General features: G+C 57.0%; 1 protein-coding gene across 5 annotated transcripts in view; it reads right to left on the reverse strand.

The window, feature by feature from the left end:
* Positions 1-22366, reverse strand: part of GRID2IP (Grid2 interacting protein) — a 35598-nt gene extending 13232 nt beyond the window's left edge. The window contains exons 1-9 of one of the 5 annotated variants that reach the window (XM_061402207.1): positions 21938-22366; positions 14650-14804; positions 6648-6896; positions 6341-6426; positions 5489-5558; positions 4907-5001; positions 4460-4643; positions 1755-1909; positions 224-361 (exon numbers count right to left, since the gene is read on the reverse strand). In XM_061402207.1, the coding sequence (XP_061258191.1) occupies positions 224-361; positions 1755-1909; positions 4460-4643; positions 4907-5001; positions 5489-5558; positions 6341-6426; positions 6648-6896; positions 14650-14804; positions 21938-22351 (1546 nt within the window). In that variant the 5' untranslated portion in view covers positions 22352-22366. Of the gene's footprint in view, positions 1-223; positions 362-1754; positions 1910-4459; positions 4644-4906; positions 5002-5488; positions 5559-6340; positions 6427-6647; positions 6897-9428; positions 10017-13556; positions 13687-14649; positions 14805-21937 lie in introns of those variants that run through there. The other 4 variants (XM_061402206.1, XM_061402205.1, XM_061402204.1 and 1 more) reach the window with 4 other exon arrangements.
* Positions 22367-22771: the final 405 nt, after the last annotated feature.

The raw sequence follows: 22771 nt of genomic DNA on the forward strand, positions 1-22771 counted from the left end.
TCTAGTGACTGCCTCTGAGCTCTAAGGGTTAGACCGAAGCCCAGGCCCTGGAGAAAGAACCACCAAGCCCTGCAGACCCGGGGGGAGGAAGCACCCGCTCAGCCCATTCGGGGATGTCTCATCTCACCAAGCCGATTTTGCAGATGGGAAAACCGAGCTCTGGCCCCGGACCCCACCCCCCGCCCCGCCACCCTGGCTTGCGGACTGTTGGTCCGGGCCTCACCACAGCCAAGGCCAGCCTCCAGGCCCTGGGAGCGGAGGCTGCGGCGGCACATGGAGGAGGCCCTCAGGGAGCTCCGCGTCTGGGGCTCGGGTGCCGGCTCAGGCTCCAGCTCTGGCTCCGGCTCGGGCTCGGGCTCTGCTGTGGGACCAATGGAGAGACGGGCTCCTTGTCCTCTCAGCCGGACAAGGAGCCTCCGAACACAGGGAGGGTGAGGGCACCACCTGCGAGCCCGGCCCTGCTTTCAGGGGGAGCCCTGGGATGGGAAGCGGGGTGCCCAGCACAGGAGGTGCCCCAGGTAGGGCCGGCCTGAAGATGGAGGCTGTGTGGAGGGGGTCACAGCCCCCTACCCAGCAGGTCCTTTCTCATGACGAGAGCCTAGGACCCCGTGATTCCACGGTCTCCACATCTGACGCCGCTGCCCGCAGGGGTGACATGGAAGACTCTAGGTCAGGGCAGAATTGCGGGAGGGATGTCTGCTGCCCAGTCTGCATCTGAGTTCAAACCCTCTCCCCTCAACCCCCACTCGTGGGTCCCCAGGACGAGGGTCAATGGGCGCCCAGGGGGAGCACATAGGGGATGTGCAGGCGGTCCAGAGCAGGTACCCAAGTTTGGCCCCCTTTGGATGCCCACAGCCCACGTGCTGAGGTGTGTGTGGGCAGGTGGACTCACAGCAGTGGAATGGCATGAAGGGTCAGAGGCTGCACAGGGACCCACAGGCTCTCATGGGAGTCTGCGGTCTTCAGAGCCCACCAGGCAGGGTGAGCTCGCCATGTGCTCACAATCCAGGTCTGTAAACAGTGTCCACATGGACTCCTTCATCTGTGCCACCCTCCCTGGGGTGCAAAGCACAGCCACTGTGGTCACCTTCACATGCGGGTGAGAAACCGGAGACCCCTGGCGTCAGATGGGGTGTTTGAAGTCTAAGGTGGGACTTCCCTGGTGGTTGAGTGGCTAAGACTCTGTGCTCCCAAAGCAGGGACCCCGGGTTCAATCCCTGGTCAGGGAACTAGATTCTACGTGCCGTAACTAAGAGTTCACATGCCACAACCAAAAATCCCACGTGCGGCAGGGAAGACCCAACACAGCCAAATAAATAAATATTAAAAAAAAAGAAGTCTAAGGTTATCCTGCTTTAGGGATCAAGCTGGGAAAGTGCATCTGTGGAGCCAAGCAAGGGGCCAGCCTGGGAGTGTTAGGCATGTACCTACAGTCGAGACTGACTCTCTGCGACCGCATGGACTGTACCTGCCAGGCTCCTCTGTCCATGGGGTTCTCCAGGCAAGGATACTGGAGTGGGTTGCCATTTCCTTCTCCAGGGCATCTTCCCGACCCAGAAATCGAACCTGTCTCTTTGTGTTTCCTGCTTTGGCAGGTAGATTCTTCACCACTGGGCCACTTGGAAGATGCTACCTAAAGAGCACAGGGGTGCCTCCGCGAGTGGGAGGGGCCAGGCCGGCTGTAAAGCCTCCCGGGTGAGAACAGGCGTCCGGCTCTTCTCCTGGTGGGCGGGCCAGGGGGCGGGGCTGCTCACCGGTCATGGCCGTGTAGCCCAGGAAGCAGGCGATCTTCTCCTGGCAGAGTTCCTGCTCCTCGTACGTTAGCAGCTGGTAGATGAACTGCCAGAGGACCTGCTTGGCCGGAGTGTCGAGCACCGGGTAGACATCGACGATGAGGGTGTCGATGTTCCTGGTCGGGGAGGCGGGTGCAGAGCGAGGAGTTCGTGACTCAGGGTCTTACCAGAGGGGCCAGGGTTGGGGACGGGGCCCTTCCCCTCCTTCCCCAGACAGAGAAGTGGGCGGGAAGGCTGGCTTTGCGGATAGCCTGCCGGACTCAAATCCCAGCTCTGCCACCTGCCAGCCAAGTGATCTTCTCCAATTACTCATTTCTCTGTGTCTCAGTTTCCTCCTCTGTTAAAATGGAAGACAAAAATAGTAGCTACCGGGAGTTCCCTGGTGGCTCATGGGTTAGGACTCTAGACTTTAACTGTTGTGGCCCAGGTTTAATCCCTAGCCGAGGAACCAAGATCCTGTAAACAGGGTTGCTTGGCCGGGGGGTGGGGATGGGGAGTGAGGGGAAAGCATCTACCGCACAGAGCTGTTTGAAGATGAAAATACATAGAATGGGGACGTCCCTGGCAGTCCAGTGGTTAAGACTCCACACTGCCAATGCAGGGGGCACAGGTTCCTCTGGTCGGGGAACTAAATTCCCCCATGCTGCGGGGCCAAAATTTAAATTAAAAAAAAAAATGTATAGAACATATTTGGAAAACTGACTCAAGGGACTGGCAAATGATGGCCCAAGGGCCAAAATTTGGCCCTCCACCTGTTTTTATAAAGCAAGATTTACGGGAACATGGCCACCTGTACTGGTATATATTGTCTATGACCATTTTCAAGGGACAACAGCAGAGCTGAAGGGTTTCAGCTTTCAGTGGAGACGGTATGGCCTGCAAACCCTAAAATATTTGCTATCGGGCCCTTTCCAGAAACACTTTGCTGATCCCTGTTCCCATTGTGTGGAAAAAAATAAAACTGATCCTCATGTACCACCACACATAAAGATGAACCCTGGGTGGATAAAAGACCAAACTGTGCAAGGTATGATTATAAAACTAACAGCAGATAACGCAGGAGATTTCTTTTGACCAAGGAGCAGGGAAGGGCTTCTTGAATAAAAATTCAAAAGCCAAAGCCATAAGGCCACATATGCGTTGCCTGTGATGATACAAAATCAAGAAAACCTGGAGCTGATAATACTAGATATAACAGAAGTAATAAGAGAATAACAAATGAAAGAAGATACTTACAATGTCTAAAATCAACAAGGAATCAGTATCTGAAACATACAGGGAATTTTGGCCAATTTTAAGTTTTGCTTTTTGGAACTTCCTATAATTTTTCCACATATATTTGTTCCACGGTTGGTGAAATCTGGAGATGCAGAACCCACAGATATTGAGGGTCAACTGTGGGTGTTACAACTTGGATGAATGCTATTGTTTCATTGCTAAGTCATGTCTGACTCTTTCGACCCCATGGACCATAGCCAGGCTCCTCTGTCCATGGGATTTCCCAGGTGAGAATACTGGAGTGGGTTGCCATTTCCTTCTCCAGGGGATCTTCCCAACCCAGGGATCAGGGTCTCCTGCATTGTAGGCAGATTCTTTCCCACGGAGCCGCCAGGGAAGCCCGAGTGAATGCTGAAAACATGCTAAATGAAAGAAGCCAGACATAAAAGTGCACACGTTGGGACTTCCCTGGTGGTCCAGTGGTTAAAAGTCCGCCTGCCAGTGGAGGGGACATGGATTCGATCCGTGGTCCAGGAAGAATCCCACATGCTTTGGAGCAACTAAGCCCGAGAGTCACAACGATGGAGTCCATGCTCCGCAACAGGAGAAGCCCACGCACGGCAGCTAGAGAGTAGCCCCTGCTCTCTGCAACCAGAGGAAGCCCATGCACAGCAACCAGGACCCAGCATGGTCACAAATATATTAATGAAAATTTTAAAAAGTGGAAAAATAATTATAAAGAAGTCCACATATCGTATGGTTCCAGCATTTGAAATCTCCAGAACAGGGAAACCTACAGACAAAGAAAGTAGATTACTGGTGGTTTAAGGTGAAGGGGGCGTGGGGGAGGGGGAGGGGGTGGGAACAACTGTGAAGCAGTTGGGACTTCCTTTGGAGGTGATGAAAATGTCCTAAAACTGAATGTGGTGGTGGTTACAACACATTTGTGAACATACTAAGAACCAGCACGTTGTACACTCAAATGCGTGAATTGTATGGTATGTGAATTACACTTCAACAAACATATACATTTTTGTTTAAACCGAAAAAGGTTATGAAGAAGTAATTGGCTTTGCAAAGACCAAGACAATGACCCTCTGGGCTGAGGCATGTGAGAAACGCTCCTGCTGCCACTGAGGTGGGAAAAGAAAGATGCTACTCCGACCTGAGCAGGGATGGGCTGGTCGTGAGTGCCCCTGGGTGGGTGTTTCGAGGGTCCTGCCAAACACACCGCAGGGACTCACTGTCTGCTTCAATTTACAGAGAGGGCTGGACCTGGCCAGGTCACGTGGCTAGGAGGTGTCAGAGTTGGGGTTTGTTTAAGGCAGCTCAATGGCCCCCCCACTCTCAGGGGAAGCTCAGGCAGGTGAGTGGTGGTGAGTCCTGGCAGGATTTGGGGTCCACCCCACAGCAGATCCCCACTGCCCCCGCCACCCTGGGGTGACCACCTGTGCTGGAAGAAGCTCTCGAGGGCCCGGCAGACCCCATAGCGCTCAGGGGGTGTGAGCAGGTGCTCCAGCTGCTGGCTGAAGGTCCTCCCCTGCACTCGGATGCTGGACGGAAGGATCTCTGCCACCCACTGCAGGGAGGTGAGCGCCGACGACGGGTTGGGGGAATCCATTGAGTCGGAATCTTCCGGGGAGCGGGTCACAGGAAGGAGAGGCACGAGTGAGCCGGCGTCCCCAGGCCAGTCAAGGTCTGCCCTTCGGCTGGGGCCAGGGGACCTCCCAAGCTGGGCTGAGGACGGGGCTGGAGGGGGAGCCCTGAGGCTGCCCAACCTGGGGAGGGAAGCTGCAAGGGGGAGCAGAGGCCTTGGTAGACTCAGGAATCCCACCCCTGGCGACCCAAGTAGGGGCTCCAGAGGCCAAAGCGGCCCAGGGCCACGGGCGCCTCACCGCTGGCGAATGGGACGAGCCCCTCCTCCACCACCAGCGTGGGCATGGCGCCGCTGCCCTGGAGCATGGACACCACCTTGTCGTGGGAGCAGTTCCTGCCAAGCAGAGGTGGCCCCGGAGGGACGGCCCAGTGTGACCCGAGCGCACAGCCAGCGGCTGGACACCCCTGTCCTGCTGGTGGAGGCCGCACAGCGAGGCCACAGGTCGGCCCGAAGCCAGGGCCCTGCCTCGCCCGTGCATTAACCTCCTCTGCAGGAGAAGCTCCAGGCCCAGGGCCAGCTGGACACTTGTGGGTACAGGAGGTGTCATGCCCCCATCCTCTCTGGGTAAGTTCCCCACCCCCCAAGGGAAAGACACACACAATCTATTCAACTCTTCGCCCCAAGCATGGAGCCTGGGTGTCTCCCAGTTGGAAGGACGATTTGACATCCTGGAGGGTAGGAGGGTGGATTCAAGACTTCCCATAGGAGGGGGGACAAACAGGGGACCAACTGGTCAGAGGCCTGTGGCCAGGATGTCCCAAGAGTCAGAAGTCCTGGGGGTTGTTTGCCACTAAGCTCCATGTCCCCAACAGCCTCTGACCTCATGTCCAGTCCATTGAGGAAGAGGATCCGGTCACCTGACTTGAGGGAGGCATTGTCAGCCGGGCTCCCTGGAAGCAAGGTGAGAGGGAGGGTCAGCTGAGCAGGGACCCACCCCAGGGAGCCCCATGACGTCCTGTTTTACAGGCGAGAGGATGGGTGGGTGGCAGAGATCAGAGGAGCCTTTCTCACAGATCCATGCACCAGAGAGGTGAGATGCAGAAGGAGCTCAGCATCAGCAGCTGCACCCCCAGGGATGGGTCACTGGAGGTGTCGTGCTCAGGGAGGGGCTGAGGGGGCAGGACAGACCCAGTGACCCAGCCCTGCGGGTGGTGACACGGTGGGAGAGCTCAGTGCAGTGCTGGAGCCGTTTTCCCCGCAGAGAGCGTCCACAACGGAACGCACTTCCCCCAAGAAATGAGTCTTCCCTCCCCCTGCCGACCCCTCACCCCCTCACCGGAGGGGCCCCGCAAGGAAGCATTCCTCCAGATGTCTCCATTCCACAGGGGCAGGCCAGGGGTGGAAGAGGGGAGTCATTGGAGTCTGGATACTGGGAAGAGGCCCTGGAGCCCTGCGGCCTGCCCAGCAAGTGTCCAGTTCTCAGGGGGCAGTGGGCACAGGGAGGGTTGCCTGGGGACCCAGGAAAGGTCTGAATGGAAAACTTGGCTCTAAGGTGACCCTGCACTTGGAGGGGGTTAGCCAGGACTGGGGAAGATGGGTGATCTGGGTCGGCTGCTCTGGGACTTAGAGGACACAGGCTCCTCAAGATTGGGACCTGAAGAGGGGAGTGGCTGCTGACCATCGACCTCACAGGCTCCTTTGCCCCATTCTGAACAACCCACCCATCCCTCACCAGGCAGGACAGACTCGATCCAGACAGGTCCATGGCCACGTAGCGTGAAGCCGAAGCTCTTGTTGCCCTTGTAGACTCGGACTGTCCTGGGGAGAAAGAAGAGGTGGGGTGGGGATCGCTGAGTGTGCCTTTCTCTGGGGAGAGGAGCCCGCGGGGAGCAGGGGATGGCAAGGTCCCGCGTCCCGCTCCCCTTAACCTCTCCTGGACCCCAACCCCCAGGTGGCCCCGCTTCGCCCCCGCGCCCTCGGCCCGGGTCTCCATTCCTGAGCCCACCGACCGAGAGGCGTCCGCAGCCCGTCCCGGGTACCTGCGCGCGCCCCCGGGGCCCGCGCGGCCGCCCAGCAGAGAGGCGGCCTTGCGCGGGGGCGGCTCGTCGGGGCGGCGAGGGGCGGCGCTGGCGCGCGTGGACACCAGGAGGCGCTCTGGCCGCTCCTCGCTGCGGCTCCGGCGCAGCCGCTGCGCGCCCTGCGTCCGCCGCGCGCGGCACAGCTTGCCCAGCAGACCCTGAGACACCACCTCGTCGAAGCGCGCCCGGTGCTTCTTGGGGATGAAGATCCTGCGGGCGAGGACCACAGAATCGGCAAACTTCGTGGGCGCCGTGCTGGGCGCTCTCCTCCGCCCCGGAGTGGCCCGGGGCATCAGTGTCCCCCTCGGGGCCTGGACTTGTGCCCTAGTGGGCCCGGGTCACACGAGGGCCGGGGCGCCCAGCTCGCTCCACTTGGGGAAAGCCTCCTTCCCCAGGTCCCCGTTACTCTGGACTCAGCGCCCTCCAAGCCCTTCCGTGAACCTGTTCCTCCTCTCGCCTTTGTCTTCCCATCTCTGGCTTCCCCGGATTCCCTCATGCCCTCACACCAGCCAGGCCAAGCCGCAGCCAGGGGTGCCCCCCCCCCCCCAGCCACCTTCTTCCTGCCTGATTCCAGGAGAAAACTCTGCTGGAGAAAACCGAAGCCACCATCCTCCCTGGGGTCAGACTTTGCCTAGACCCTCAGGAGACTCCCAGCCCCACCGCGGGCCCCCTGCCAGTCCCCTCAGCGCGGGCGGGGACCACAGCATCCAGTCCTGCTCCTACCCTTTGACCCAGCCTGTGGCCCCCGGCCCAGCACACTCTGCTCTCCTAGATGACCTGGCTTCACCCTTCAACACCCTTCCTCCAGTTTAGTCCAACATGTTTTAGGAAGTCCCTGCTATCAGTGCCAGCCAAGCGCTGGGCTTCAAAGCTGAAGGCACTGCGGTTCCTGCTCTGTGAGCGGTTGACCTGGAAGTGACGAGAGGCCTTGCGGAAGCTCGCACAGTCCCCTGTTGGAGTTCACAGCCTGGGACGTTTCCATGGTGCCCCTGGGTCTCCTCTACAAGGTGGGAAGCTCTAGAAGACTGGGTCTGTAGCTCGGGTGTGAGCCACGGTGACCAGCCAGGGCTGAGCACAGAGTTAGGACTCAGTGAAGGAGGAAAGAGGGTGGTCCCGCAGTGGCCCCCCCACACCTCTGAGGAATGGCAGCGGTCAACATCCTGGGACTCCCTGGCCCCTGGCAGAGGATTCTCGGGCTCAGAGGGGGTCGATCTTGTTCCAGGGTTGTGTGGCTGCCCACAGCTGAGGTGGAACCCGGGTTCTGGGCCCCCACATTGTCACCAGCCTCCTCTGAGGGCCCTTGAAATTCTGGTTGCTAGTGAGGCCTCCCTGGCTGCGTCCCAAGGCTCCTTTCCCTGTTCTCTGGACCAGGAGCCAGCGCCAAGGGCATCGGGGGAGGGCAGGGAGCAGTGGCCTTGCAGCCAGCAGACATACAATCCCTCGGAGGTCACCCGGTGGCCCCCACTCAGCTCCCTTAATCTCCGTGGGTAGGTTTAATTAGGTCAGGTGGCTGCCTGGTGCGAGGGAAGGGATGTGCGTCCTTGGGGAGGAGGGTGCACCCGCCGTCTCGCCCCGTGAGCTCTGGTCCAGATCGGGACGTTCCAGGCGAGCGGGAGGCAAGAATGATGGCCTGTTCGGCTCTGCCAGAAGAGCCATCACCTGATACACTCATCCTTGCCCACCCCAGTGATTCCCGAAAATCCAGCGCCTCAGCCGCATTCCCTGGATGGTCCTTCAAGGTCTGCAGAGCCAGACGTCTCCGTCTGCTGGCCTGCACGGTCCCTGCCCACCTCTTGCCCAAGCAAAGCAGAGGTGACAGGTGCGAAAGTGTCTGCTTCACCCTCTGGGCTCCAGCCTCAGGCTCTAGAATCAACCCAACAGCCACAGCCCCTAGGTCCAACCCTCTAGCAGCAGTTAGAAAGGGCCTCCCCCACCCCCACAGTGGGAACCAGGGTGAGTCACCAACTGCCCATGTGGGAGAAGGCTGGGTGCCCTCTGTTCTCCTCGGTGTCCGTAGGGCTGAGATGGGAGCCTAGCCTGTCTGGTGTGCCAGACGCCCTTCCTGGCTGGTGTGGGCCCTCCGTGTGCCTCAGTCTGGCCCATGCACTCCAGCCCTGGGTCTGCTCCGAACTGACAGTCCCGGCAGATCCAGGTGCAGTGGGGCCTCATGGACCACTGTGGCTGATGGACTGACGCCCCTTTGAACCGACGGCCCGACTACAGCTGTCCCCAGTCTCCCAGGTCCCTGCTGTGCCGGCAGGCTTCTCTGTGGCCACGGGGCTCTTTGGGAGGCCACCCGGTGACCCTGCACTCAGAGTTAGTCTGTTCTCTTAGGGGGCCAGGTCCAAATCCAACTCCAGATTCCCACTGGGGGCCCCCACAAGGCCCTCTCTCTCCATCACCGTCTCTGCCTCGCTCTCTGTCTAGTTCCCTGGATCTGTCCAGTCACAAGAAGGAAAGAGGACTTTTCAATTCCATCCTTGGTCCCCACCTCGCATCCCGACCCCTAGGGCGGCAGGCCAGTGCCCACAGCGGGGAACCCCCTCTTTAATACCCTTCGGGTTTATGTCCACTCTCCCAAGCCCCTGCTCCCAGTCAGGCTGGCTCGCTGGGTACGCACCCAGAGCAGGGAAGCCCCTCGGTGCCCGAGCCCCACCCCTTTTCAAGTCAGCCGGAGGCGGGTCCGTCGCATCAGGGCGCGCGGTTCCCGGGGACTCGGTACGCGCGGTTCGGGGAAACTACCGAAAGTGCCGAGAGAAGCCCTGGTCCTTCCCCATCTGGAGTCGGCGACGGCGGCGCGCCAGGTGCCAATGGCCCGGGGGTGCGGAGCCGGGAGCGGAGCGAGGGCGCGGCGACTCCACGCGCCTCTGCCCGGAGAGCGCGCTCAGCCCCTCCCGAGCAGGCTGGGCCCGCGGCCCCGCGCCCGCCCCTCTCGGGTGGCCCCGCCCCGCCCCGCCCCTCCGGGAACTCTCCCGTCCGCTCCTCGCGAGCTGGGGCCGTTCGAGCCGCTCCTCGGCCTCCTCTGGCCCGGGTCCACGAGCCCTTCCCCAGGCGCCTCGCCTCTGATCCCTCGGGCTGCGGCCCCCCGGAGAGTCCCCCGCACCGGCCGCGAGACCGATCCCGACAGTTCAGAGGAAGCTCCGATTGCCTTATGTAGAGTCAGGGAAGGCTTTCTGGAGGCAGTGGCCTTTATGCTCGGACTCAAGGACTCAGCCGGTGTCAGCCAGGGAGACTTTCGCCACTCACCCAGGGGGAAGCTCCAAAGAAGAAGAGGCTAGAGAGGGAGGCCTTGAATGCCCTTGTCAAAGCTCAGCCTGCACTCATGACAACAGAGAGGAGCCATGGGAGGGTCTAAGGGTTTAAGAGGAGGTGGAGGGACCCTGAAGGTTTTGGTACACCAGGGGTGGGGTGATGCTGAGAGGGGCACAGTGAAGGCTGTTAGGATGGGATAAGCGGCCAATTTCTAAGGAGTAGTAGTTAATGAGACCTGGGGGCAAGTGAGGAGGGGGCAGGTGAGGGTGGTGGGGGGGGAATAGGGGGTCTCCCTGAGATGAATGTGTTCTACTGGAGAGGAGAGGGGAGGACCAGCAAGGGAGGAGAGGGAGCTAAGAAGAAAGGGGCATCAGGTCCCTTCTGGGCCTGCCACTCTCTGGTATCTGAGCAGGAGCTGACCCCAGGGACCCCACTGCATGGTCATGAGTCCTGGCTTCCGGTTGAAAAGGAGAATCTGAGTTCTAAGGACCAACAGATAGATGTGAAAACCACCCAGGGCATCCTGGGGAGGGGCTTCTCAAGGACCACTCCACGGGGTATGTGTGGGAGGGTCATCACGAGGCTCTCTCCCACCAGGAGGCGGCCACCACCCAAACAGGCTGGAATGGCAGAGGCAGGAACCCCCGGGGACTCAGCCTCTGTCTCAGTCTTGCAGGGAGCACCTTTCAGGGTCCTCCTGTGGACTCCTGTGGGAGGCCCCTGCAGACCCGACGGTCAGTCTCCCTGCTCCGTCCAGGCCATGCTGCCCAGCACATTGCAGCCCCCATGCCTGGCCCCAGTGAGGCCCCCACCCTGGCGTGACCTCATGGAGCTGCACTTCTCTCCTGGAGCAGCAGGGAGCTAGAGCTTGTCTTCACTTGGGGTCCTCTGGGGCCTGGCCTCAGCCCTGCTCACGGTGAGCACAGCTCCCTGCATCCAAGCACGCTCACCATACCGTCATGACAGAGCCCTTCCTGGTGGTCGTGTGCCAGCTGTGACAGCCCAGCACCCGGAACCAGGCCCACCCAAGGACCGTGACGACTCCACGTGTCTGTGGGCACTGGAGATGTGACCACGGAGAAGATGCTCCTGCTTGAATCTGGACACAGTCAGCCATGCACACACTGCTGTGGGGCCACCTCAAAGCTGGCGCCTCTGACCCAAAGCAGCACAAGGTGGGCCGGGCTGGCCTTTGCTGAAGCATCTGCCCTAGCAAGAGGGTACTACCAAAGGGCAGATCATACTCGGGCAGGGCTTCTCAATTGGGGGTGACTTTACCCCTCAGATGACATTCGGCACTATCTGGGGACAGTTTTGGTTGTCACAAAATGACAAGCGGGAGGAGGGTGTGCTATGGCATCTGGTGGGAAGAGGCCAGAAATGCTGTAAGCTAAGTACAGGAGCGCTCCCAACAACAGAGAATCATGTTGCTAGTGCCGGGGCTGAGAGACCTCTCTAGGGAGAAAGAGACCTCCCCTAGCGTAAACCAGTTTAATCGAGCATGTGCTAGATGCCTGGCACTGCTTCTGACACGCTGTCACCGAATTTTCCAGATAACCTTGTGTGATGTTGTCTCTGACACTTGTCATTAAAGCAGAAGAGGGCGAAGGAGGTGCTGGAACGCTAAAGCCCAGTTTCTCAATGCATCTCTTTGCTGCCTGCAGTTGGCAGTGTCTGTTTGCATGCTTTCCCACCAAGAACCCCGCTGGGAGAGCATGGGAATGATCAACCCTGTTTTATGGATAAACTGTTGAGGTTAGTGAATCTGCTCAAGGTCACACTGTCCATGAGTGGACTGGGGGTTCAAGCGAGGTCTGCCAGGACTCAAAACCCAGCTTCCCCAACCACCTCAGTGGCTTCCCTCCCCCCTCCCCTCCCCTCTACCCTATCCTTCCCTTCTTTGCCTGTTTCCTGAAACACTAGCAGGGTACGGAGCCCACTTTGCTTGCCTGTTCCCTCTCAACCGCGTCACACTTTCCAAACTCCTTGGCCTGTCCTAATTAGAAAGTCATTTTTATCACTTCATCAAACTGGGATCCCTTTGGGGACAGACCCAAATCAGGCTCTGAGCCACAGGAGTAACTACCGTCGTAAAGAAAGATAAGACCCTCTACTTACACTGCTGCCACTGACCCAAATCTCACCCTCGGTGCCACACTAAGATGAAGAGGCCACGTTGGCCAAGACTGATGCAAGTTGCGGATGGACATGCTCCCCGTGTGCGCTGTCCTGTAGGGTGGCCACCAGCCAGACGGGGCCACTCCATACTTGCTGTGTGGCTGGTGAGACTGTGAAGCTGAATTTTAAATTGCATTTTATATTCATTAAGTTTCATTTTAGAGAGTGACATGTGGCTAGGGGCTACTGCTCTGGCTGACTCAGCTTCACCGTCTCACTGCTTCTTCTTTCTCCGCAAGTCCTCTGCTTTGGCCCCTGGACCACCCTCAGAAGCTGCGTGGTGGTGTAAGTGGTTCCAGCCTTGGTCAAGCATGCACACACACCTGCACACGTGTGTCTTCATCTACCCTGTGCATCCCCAGGTGGCCAGGTTGTCGCACTTCACTGTCCTCGGTCGCAGGGTCAGAGCCCTACCAAAGCAGGGTGACTCACAGCTAGGCACGGTTGGTACCTGAGGTTGGGCTCCACAAGGCGGCACTCTCACCTTGGCATTCTGGGGTTCCCCTCTGTAGCTGGCTGCCTGGCCCTGATGAGCTATCTTCCCTCCTCCACAGGACACATGGCTGCACCCCACTGGTCGCTGTGCAGCTCTGGAACTGCCGCCTCCTCTGGCCACCCTGCCCTGACTGCCCTGTGCTGCCCTTCGGCTGGTGCTCAGCTCTCAGAATCACAGAAAACCGACTCTATGCCATTCCTCCGTGCCTTCTCGGAGCTCTCTCAGGAAGGGGCTGCATGAGGATCACCACTTGACCCCTAGAACTTAGTCCATCAGCCCCTGGAGCCCGGTGGTGGGGGTGGGGAGTGGGGGGATGGGGGCGGAAGCCACGGCTGCCAGGGGACCCCTCTCTCTGCAGAGCCCAGCTGGGCGCCGCCCCCTCCTCCGGCAGCCTCCCCAATTTTCCTGTCGCACTTGACACGCGCTGACAACAGAGGCTGCTGTTTCATCTTCCCCAGCGGCGCCCCGGGGACGCTGCAGGGACCGGGCATCCCCAGGGGTCCAGCGTTCCCGCTTCCCAGGCTCTCAATCGAGCACGCCCAAGGGGGCGCCCCCTCTGCCCACCCGCTCTTCCTGACCCGCTGCCAGCAGCTCTGGACGAGCGGTGGACGGGAAAGGCAGGCACGGGGGCTGTCCCAGGAGGCAGACTGGCTGGCCCGGCGGAGGCGGCGAGGACGGAAGCCCGGGCAGCGCCGAAGGGAGGACCGATGAGGCGGACCGCGAGGGCCTCCGGCTGCTAAGAGCCGTCAGACACGCGTACCAACTTCCCCGAGGACGGCCTGGCCGCCCGGCCCCTGGCCCAGCCCTGGTGCGGAGGGGCGGGGCTGTCGGCCCCAGGGAGCCCTTCGGTCCCAGCGCATCATCTCTGCAAATTTGTTTCTAGATGTGTAACTTTTTTTTTTCCTCTCCGGATTTTCCCGGCAAGGGGCAGACCCCTAACTCACCCCAGGCAGCTCATGGTGGCCTCTTTCGGTGGCCTTCTGTGCTCCGCTGCAGAGCAGAGGCGCGGCGACCGGCTTGGGGAGTGGGGGTGGCCAGCCCGGTCCCTGACATTGGCCAGGCCCACAGGGAGGGGCAGGCTGCGGGGTGAATGGCAGCGAGGGGAGGGGACGGGCTGAGCCCAGGAGCGGGAGGGGCGGGCTGGGGGAGCCGGCGCCTGCCCTGGAGGCAGGGGGTGCAGAGCCAGCCCCGCAGGATCCGGGCGGGGAACACTCCACTCAGGCCCAGGGAGGTCTGATCAAAGCAGTGCAGTGCGGGGCAGGATGGGGGTGGAGGTCAGGGGGCTGGGGAGAGTCACAGGACCTACCAGGAGATTTTTTTTCCCCCTGAAGAATGAATTTAGAGTCCAAAGCTGAGCAGAAAGTGTTCAGTCAATTGGTTCATGTTCTTGTGAATGCTACTCATGTGCTGTGTGACTTTGGGGCAGTCCCTTAACCTCTCTGAGCCACAGTCTCCCTCTGGAACGGGGACAATGATAGTACTGGTGGGATTCAGTGAGAAAGTGTTCCTCTGGGGCCCTAGTGAGGTTCTTGACTCCCGGCTGGCATCATCAAAGGGCAGAGCGAACACATTGTCACCAGGATTCGGGGGCGGGGGTGGGTACCAGGGATCAGGATGGGCCCATCACAGTCCCATTCCTGCGGCGAACTGTGACACAGCAGTTTCTGGCCCTCGAACTGTGCCATTATTCCCTCTCAGTGAAGAGCTATGGGCATCTTGGTGATAACGTTGGAGGCTTCTGTGGTCTGGGTTTGGGACAGAGCAGGGCAGTGGGAGGTGGATCTTCTCTGCAGCCCGTCCCAGTCCAGCAGTTGGCAGCCCTTCTTTCTCACTCAAAGTGACACCCTGGCAGCGGCAGCACCAATAGCTGTCCTTTCCAGGGTCAGCCTTTGGGGTCACTGACACAAAACCCTAGTTTTGGGGCAATGGGGTGTTTGGGGTCCAGCTCAGGGGCTGACCACGCAGCAGCAGCAGCACCTGGGGTGGAGGCAGGAGAACAGACACCCCCGCCCACCCATCCCAACTCTGAATGAGTACCTGAGGTTCTCCAGGAGGGGCCCGCGGGCCTCGGCGGGCAGCGCCAGGGTGAGCGCCCACACCAGCTCGTCCACCCGTTGCTCCGCCGCAAACTGCTTCAGAGCAGCAAACACCTGCTCCTTGGCGGTTGGCTGGTCCCCCAAGGTCTCATCCACCTGCGGGGAGGGGTCTGATGAGTGGCCCGAGGGCCCCAGGGTAGAATGCTGGGGAATCAGTACCCCCTCTCCCTCCCTCACTCAAGACAGCGGGCGTGGCAGTGCTGCCTGGGCCCCGCTGTGCGCTCCTCACCCAGACCCCGTCAGACCCCACAGCAGCCCCCACGAGGTGGGCTGGGCCAGCGTCTTCATTTCTATCGAAGGGAACTGAGGCCGCTAGAGGTAAGGTGACCTGGCCAAGGCTGTAGGGTCAGGACTCAAACCCAGAGATGGCCCATCTACTGACTATTGTGAGGATCAAAGGAATCGATCTGTGAGCTTAAACACGTGCCAGGTGCTCGGTAATTGCTAGTTACTATTATTGTAATACTCTACTCCCTTCCACCATGCTGCGAGCCGAGAGATCACACAGAGAATGCTCTGGCTCCACGAGATAGCCCCGGAACACGCCTCGCTCCGCATTCTGACTCCCTTAATGCTCTCTCCGGATCTGTTTTCTTCACCTTTGTGTACAAAGCGGCTGATGTGGGACACAGCACATCTGCTCAGAGGATTCTGTATGACCACTGGACATGAGCAGCTCAGTGACAGTGTCCAAAGCCTAAAAATGCACCCGTCATTTTACCCCACGATCCTGCACCTGGGAACGTATCCTCGACGTGTCCTGACAATCGCACGATGACGTATGAGTGAAGAGATACTGAGATGTTGGAAGTAGTATAAATATCTGACATTATGGCTAAACAATCGTAGCACATCCACTTGGGGGATAGTTGTCTTTCCTTGGCTATGCAGCCAAGATGGAAGGAAGTCCCATATCAGGTGGGAGTCGAGACCCTGGTCCTAATGGTGCAGCCTCGGGCAATTGGAGGCTGTTGCCCAGGGCTTTGGTTCTTGAAGGAATGAGGCGGAGATGTGGAGACATGGAGCACACGCAGGGCTGTGACAGAGCCCTGTAGTGCGCCCTGAGCGGACTCATCCTGAAGGCTGATTAGGACAGTTGTGCTCTAGGTTGCACATTCTTTCTTGGTTCTAAGCCGAGGAGAAGCGGGTGACAGAGAATGAGATGGCTGGATGGCATCACCAACTTGATGGACAAGAGTCTGAGCTAACTCCAGGAGATAGGGAAGGACAGGGAGTTATGGTGTGCTGCAGCTCATGGAGTCACCAAGAACTGGACATCACTTAGCAACTGAACAAGAGGAGGTCTCCAGTGCTGACTCTATGAACTGTTCCTCCCCCAAATTTCTTTTCTGCCCACGTGAGTAGAGTCAACTTCTGTTGTTTCGCAGCCAAGTTCACTCCATACTCTGCAATATTGGGTACCATTGATTCCAGGGTGAGCACTTTTTTTTTTTTTTTCCAAACTGTGGGGCATGTGGGATTTTAATTCCCTGACTAGGGATCAAACTCATACCCTCTGCGCTGAAAGGTGGAGTCTTAGCCACTGGACCACTGGGGGAAGTCCCTGTGTTTTAAATTTTAGCATCTCTGAGATCACTTTGTGCCCTGTGGCTAGCTGTCATTCCTGTGCGTGTATGAATTTGGTCATAGGTCTTATATTATTACTTCCACAGAGTTATATACATTGCCTGTACTAAATATGTCCAAATAAGTCTAAAAGCCCTCTATCACCAACTACAAATTAAGTGACAAGAAGATAAGGAAGCACGTGTCATGGGTTAGGTGGCTGGTAATGGACAGTGTCTAAGGTTTGACGCAATGTGGTACCATTTGGTCAGAGAGAATGATGCTGTAGGTCTCTATTTAAAGACCGTGGTATGAGGAGTAATGGCTAACGAGTGCAGGCCTTCTTTCTGGGTAATTATGATTATGCTCAGTCGTGTCTGTCTCTTTGCAGCCCCATGGACTGTAGCCTGCCAGGCTCTTCTGCCTGTGGAATTTTCCAGACAAGAATACTGGAGTGGGTGCCATTTCCCACCCCAAGGGATCTTTCCAACGCAGGGATCAAACCCTCACCTGTGTCTCCTTCATTGGCAGGTGGATTCTTTACCACTAGCACCACCTGGAAGCCCTTCTAGGTATGATGAAAATGTTCTAAAATTGTGGTAATGGTTGCACAGCTCTGTGAATATACTAAAAACCACTGAACACACTTTAAATGAATAATTTGTATGGTATGTGAATATATCTTGATAAAGCTGTTATAAAATAATGGAAAATGTTTGTGAGAGACAGGCAAGGTTTCAAACAGAACACACAGTGTTACATTTTTATCAGAGATAATTATGCACAGGTCTGCAGAGGGAATATGCACTAAAGTTCATAGTGATTTTGATTATTTTTATGTCAATGCTTTCCTTTTTTTTTTTTAAAATTTGTCCACTTGGCATATGAGATCTTAGTTCCCTGACCAGTGATCGAACCTGTGCCCCCTGCATGGAAGCTTAGAGTCTTAACCACTGGACCACCAGGGAAGTCCCTAGGTTCCCATTTTATTTTTTAGGCAGTGAGCTTATATGACTTATACAGTCAGGAAAAGGCATGCATGTTATCATTGTTCCCTTTACTTCTTTATTTTTTAACTGTTGTAAAAATGCACATAACATAAACTTTACGTGCCAGCAAAGGTCTGTCTAGTCAAGGCTATGGTTTTTCCAGCGGTCATGTATGGATGTAAGAGTTGGACCATAAAGAAAGCTGAGTGTCCAAGAATTGATGCTTTTGAACTGTGGTGTTGGAGAAGACTCTTGAGAGTCCTTTGGAATGGAGGGAGATCCAACCAGTCCATCCTAAAGGAAATCAGTCCTGAATATTGATTGGAAGGACTGATGCTGAAACTGAAGCTCCAATACTTTGGCCACCTGATGCGAAGAACTCATTGGAAAAGACCCTGATGCTGGGAAAGATTGAAGGCAGGAGGACAAGGGGATGACAGAGGATGAGATGATCGGATTGCATCACTGACTCGATGGACATGAGTTTGAGTAAACTCCAGGAGTTGGTGACGGACAGGGAAGCCTGGTGTACTGCAGTCCATGGGGTCGCAAAGAGTCGGACACGACTGAGCGACTGAACTGAACTGAAGATAAAATTTACCACTGCAACCATTTTAATATGTACAGGTCAGTGGCATTAAGTACATTCACCATGTGGTATAACCATCACCACTCTCCAGTTCCAGGACGTTCTCATCCTCCTAAATGGAAACCCTGCACCCATTCAGCAGTCACTCCTCATTCCCCACTTCCCCAGCCCTGGGGAAACCACTAATCTATTTTTCAGCTTCTTTGGATTTGCTTATACTGAATATGTCTCATGGCTGGAATCTTATAGTATGTGGGCTTTTCTGTCTGGCACTGTTACTTTTAAAATGGAGCAGTTAACCACTGTCTGTCCACACTCCAGCAGATTCCCTGCCTTGGTAGTCGAGGGTCTGGGGGTGCCTCTGGGTGCTGACATCCTGAGCCGACCCTGAAGCAGGGGTGGGAGGCTGGGTGACTAGGCGAGCCCGGGAGGTGGCCATGCTTCTCTCTTAGGCCCATGTGGGTCCCAACTTCAGCCAGAGCCGGGGCTGTTCATTATCCCTTCCACTCACCTCCAAACGTATCAACAAGCCCCTCATCTTTCCCCTCCACCCCCCACTCTCAGACGATGAAGAACCGGTCCCCTTCCTGGGCAAGGCGAACCCACAAGGCCACCGAGTCACCAGAGTCCCCACTCTCTCTTCCTGCCACCTACTTGTCACTCAGCTCTCAGCTTGAAAGTTCCCTCCTCAAGGAGCGTTTCCTGACCACTTTGATCAAGTGGCCCCCAAGACTCTCTCATCTCCCTGTTTATTTCTTCCCTTCAGTGATCATCATCTGAAATAGCTAGTTTATTGAATTGTCCATAGACTCAATGGACGTGAGTTTGAGCAAACTCTGGGAGATAGTAAAGGACATGGAAGCCTGGCGTGCTGCAGTCCATGGGGTCACAAAGAGTCAGACACGACTGAGCGACTGAACAACAACAACATCACTTTGTCCACGTGCTTGTTTCCCACAATGCGTGATGGCAGGCTCCCCTCTTGGTCCTGTGCACAGCTGTGTCCCCACTCCTTGCCGGTCAGAGGGCCATAAGCAACAACAGCAAAATGCATGGATTTCAGTGACTCTACTGCCTCCTTCCCTTTTGCTCATACCAATTGTTCACTTCTCTCCCCACCTATAAATAAATCAGTAAACTCCTCCTTTTACTCCACAACCCTATCATCCTTTTCTTTCTGTCCAGAGTGTCGACCCTGGCTATTTTCATACAACTGTGCTGACCTGCTGCAATCTCCCCCAGCCCTTGCCACAAGCGCTCCCTGATGCCGCTGATCTGGCCGAGGACCCCAGACGGCCCTTGATCGTGCATGATCTCCAGCTCGTGGTTTGCCCCTGAACGTCAGAATTGTATATACAACTGCTTCCTAAATGGCAGCACGGGTGGGTGAGGAAAGGCTTCCCAGGGAGGGTGACATCACAGAGGGTGAGCAGGTACTAGCAGGCGGCTTCGAGGGCACCCAGGCCAAGGCCACGTTCTGTGCACGGCTGAGTCCTAGCAACTGCACCCCGGATCTCCTTCACCAGATGAGACCTCGGCCCGAGACGCAGACCTGACACGTTACTCCTGTCCGGGCCGAGCACAGGGCCGGGTGCGCTCAGGGAGCGTTTACAGAGCTGAACCAAAGAGCTGTAGGCGGCCGGCCGTTCTCAAGGCACTCGGGGCAGGCTGCAGCACCAGTCACCCCCTCCTCCAGAACCCACCAGGCCCAGGGAGGTCAGTGGCTTTGAAGCCAAAGCCAGCTGCAGCCTCGATTCAAAGGAGAACATGGCTCTCTGGAAAGATGTTTTATGTAAGAAAGAGGAAAAAATAGCTCCTCCCTCCTGGGGCCCCGCCACAGCGCGGTTTTGGTGTCAGCTATTACCCAGACGCTCTCAACCTACATCGAAGCATGAGGCACCATCACGGGACACTAATGGATTTTCTATTAAATATCAGGCTCTGCGAGGAGGAAAAACTGGGGCAGGGAGAGTGTTGGCGAGAACCCGAGAGCTGATTGTCGGAAGCCGGTGGGGGGGCTCCACAGCTGCCCTTGATCTTCCGGAGGTGGTCTTTTCTGGGGATTTGTGGAGCTGCTTGGCGAGCTCTAACCAGAATCCACCACTCCCTGTTCCCCCTTGTCAGAAAATGCACTGAAGCTGACCTGGGCAGCTGGTCAGATTCCTCCCTAGGCCACAACCTGACTTTGTTTCCTCACCAAGTCCACTCTGCCCATCTGGGGGCTCTGATCACCTCTCTTCTGACTCCCCAGGGATTGGATGGAATCCAGGGCAGACTTTTGGGTCTACAGTGAGTCATCTGGGATCACAGCAGACTTTACCAGTTGCTATGGTCTGAATGTTTGTGTCCCCCCCACCCCCCTCCAAAATTTGTGTGTTGAAAATCTAATGGCCCAGGTGATGATGGTATTAGGAGGTTGGGCTGTTGGGAGGTGACTAGGTCATGAGGGTGGAGGTCTCATGAATGGAATTAGTGCCCTTATAAAAGAGCCTCAGGGATTTGCTGCAGTCTGGTGGTTAAGACCCCACCTTCCAGTGCAGGGGGTGCAGACTTGATCCCTAGTTGGGGAGGTAAGACAGTCCACATGCCTCTTGGCCAAAGAAAACCAAAACAGAAAACAGAAACAATACTGTGAATTCAATAAAGACTTAAAAAAAAATGGTCCACATAAAAAAAACTTTTTTTGAAAAAAAAAAATAATAATAAATAAAAGAGCCCCAAAGAGATCCCTTGCCCTTTTCACCATGTGAGGACAAAACCAGAAGTTTGCAATCCCAAGCAGGCCCTCACTCAAGCATGTTGGCAACCTGTTCTCAAATCTCATGCCTCCAGAGCTGTGAGAGGGAAATTCCTGTTGCTTATAAACCACCCAGTCCGTGGTAGTTCGGTTATGGCAGCTGGAACAGATTGAAGCACCGCTGCTGCTGCTAAGTCGCTTCAGTCGTGTCCGACTCTGTGTGACCCCATAGACGGCAGCCCACCAGGCTCCCCCTTCCCTGGGATTCTCCAGGCAAGAACACTGGCGTGGGTTGCCATTTCCTTCTCCAATGCATGAAAGTGAAAAGTGAAAGTGAAGGTGCTCAGTCGTGTCCGACTCTTCTCGACCCCATGGACTGCAGCCCACCAGGCTTCTCCGTCCATGGGATTTTCCAGGCAAGAGTACCGGAGTGGGTTGCCATTGCCTTCTCTGATTAAGGCACCAGGGCTCACCAATGTTTCTAGGGGCTTCCTTATAGCTCAGTCGGTAAAGAATCCGCCTGCAATGCAGGAGGCCTGGGTTCGATTCCTCGGTTGGGACGGGCGATCCCCTGGAGAAGGAAATGGCAATCCGCTCCAGTATTCTTGCCTGGAAAATCCCATGAACAGAGGAGCCTGGCAGGTCCATGGGGCCGCAAGTGTCGGACACGACTTAGTGACTAAACCACCACCAGTGTTTCTAGGTCTTCCCGCCTTCCTGGACACACAGAAGACCACATTTCCCAGCATCCTTTGGGAGCAGTGGTGTGATTAGTTCTGGCCAATGAATATCCATTGAAAATGCAGGGATTCGCTTCCTGCCCCGCTTGCCCCCAGAGTCCTTAAGAGTTGCTCTCTTCTAATACCTGAAATCTCGGAGCTTCATATTGAGATGGAGAGAACCTCTGGGTTGAAGGAATCATTCTATGTTCTGCTTTCTACCAATATTATTGTCTGTATTCTACTCATCTACATTTTGATCAGGCTGGTGGTTACAAGGGTGTATGCCTATGTAAAGTTCCTTAAACTGTACACTTAATGAATGTGCTTTACTGTATATCTGTATTACCTCAATTAAAAAAAGAAAAAGAAAAGCAACTCCCACAAATCAAGCAAACAAAAATCACGAAAATTAAGGACAGGACTGGAAGCTTGAGCATCACTATATTTCTGATAAATCTTTCGTTAGAAGCTTCCTTAGCTCCAGGCTCCCACTCCTGGCCTGAGGAGGGCCTGCCCGGCTCCTGACGCTCTGGGCCCACAGTGCCCAGCCCCTCAGAACAGCGCCCCTAGAGCCCCACCCCAGACCGCCTGTCCCTTAGGGCCCTGCCCCGCCCTGCGCGCCCTACCTTGCGGCTGAACTCCTGGGCTTTGCGCCTGCGCTCTCGGTGCACGGCGTCTGGGCGCTTGCGGCCGGCCAGGCGTAGCAACTCGCGGCCCAGATAGAGGCCGCGGCTTGAGCGCGGGATGCGTAAAGCTGTGGTCAGCGGCTCGCAGCCGGATCCCGCGCCGGGGCGGCCGATGGGGCCGGGGAGCACGCCCAGGCTGGGTGGCACGCGCGGGCAGCGCCGGGCCAGGCGCACTAGGCGCTCGCGGCTCAGGCCGGCCACGGCCAGCCCCTCCACCTCCAGGATCTGGTCCCCGGGCCGCAGACCCCCGGCGTGTGCGCTGCTCCCTTCCACCACATCCAGGACAAAGCAGGGACCCGAGCCCCCCAGCCGGAAGCCGAAGTCCTCCGGCCATCCCTGGTTGGTGGCCGGCATGGCAGTGGCGGCCGTGCAGCTGGAGGAAGGAGAGAGAGGTCACAGGGGATTCCTTGCGGCCTAGCCTGCGGGGCTGCATGCCGCTCAGACTCAACGCATGTGCCAGTCTGAGCCGCTGTTCTTCCTCTGCCTCTGTGTGAACCATCAGTTCTTAGGATATCCCCTGACCTCCTGGACCCGACTGTGCCTGAAATTCACCAGTTTCGATGTGACAAAAGGACTTGCCCTTGGTAGTTCACAAACTCCTGCTGACTACGGGGGTTATTTACCCTTTGAATTGACCTTCTTGAGGAGCCATGAGATGGCTGCTCTGGCGCGGGGGTGGAGCGGGGGTGGGGGCGGGGGTCGTCCTCTGGGCTCCTGGCTCTAGGACAGGCTCAGGGGAGGGGAGGTAGCTCTGTTCTCCGAAAGCAGATGGTG

The sequence above is a fragment of the Bos javanicus genome, chromosome 25 (assembly GCF_032452875.1).
Source record: "Bos javanicus breed banteng chromosome 25, ARS-OSU_banteng_1.0, whole genome shotgun sequence".
NCBI lineage: Eukaryota > Metazoa > Chordata > Mammalia > Artiodactyla > Bovidae > Bos > Bos javanicus.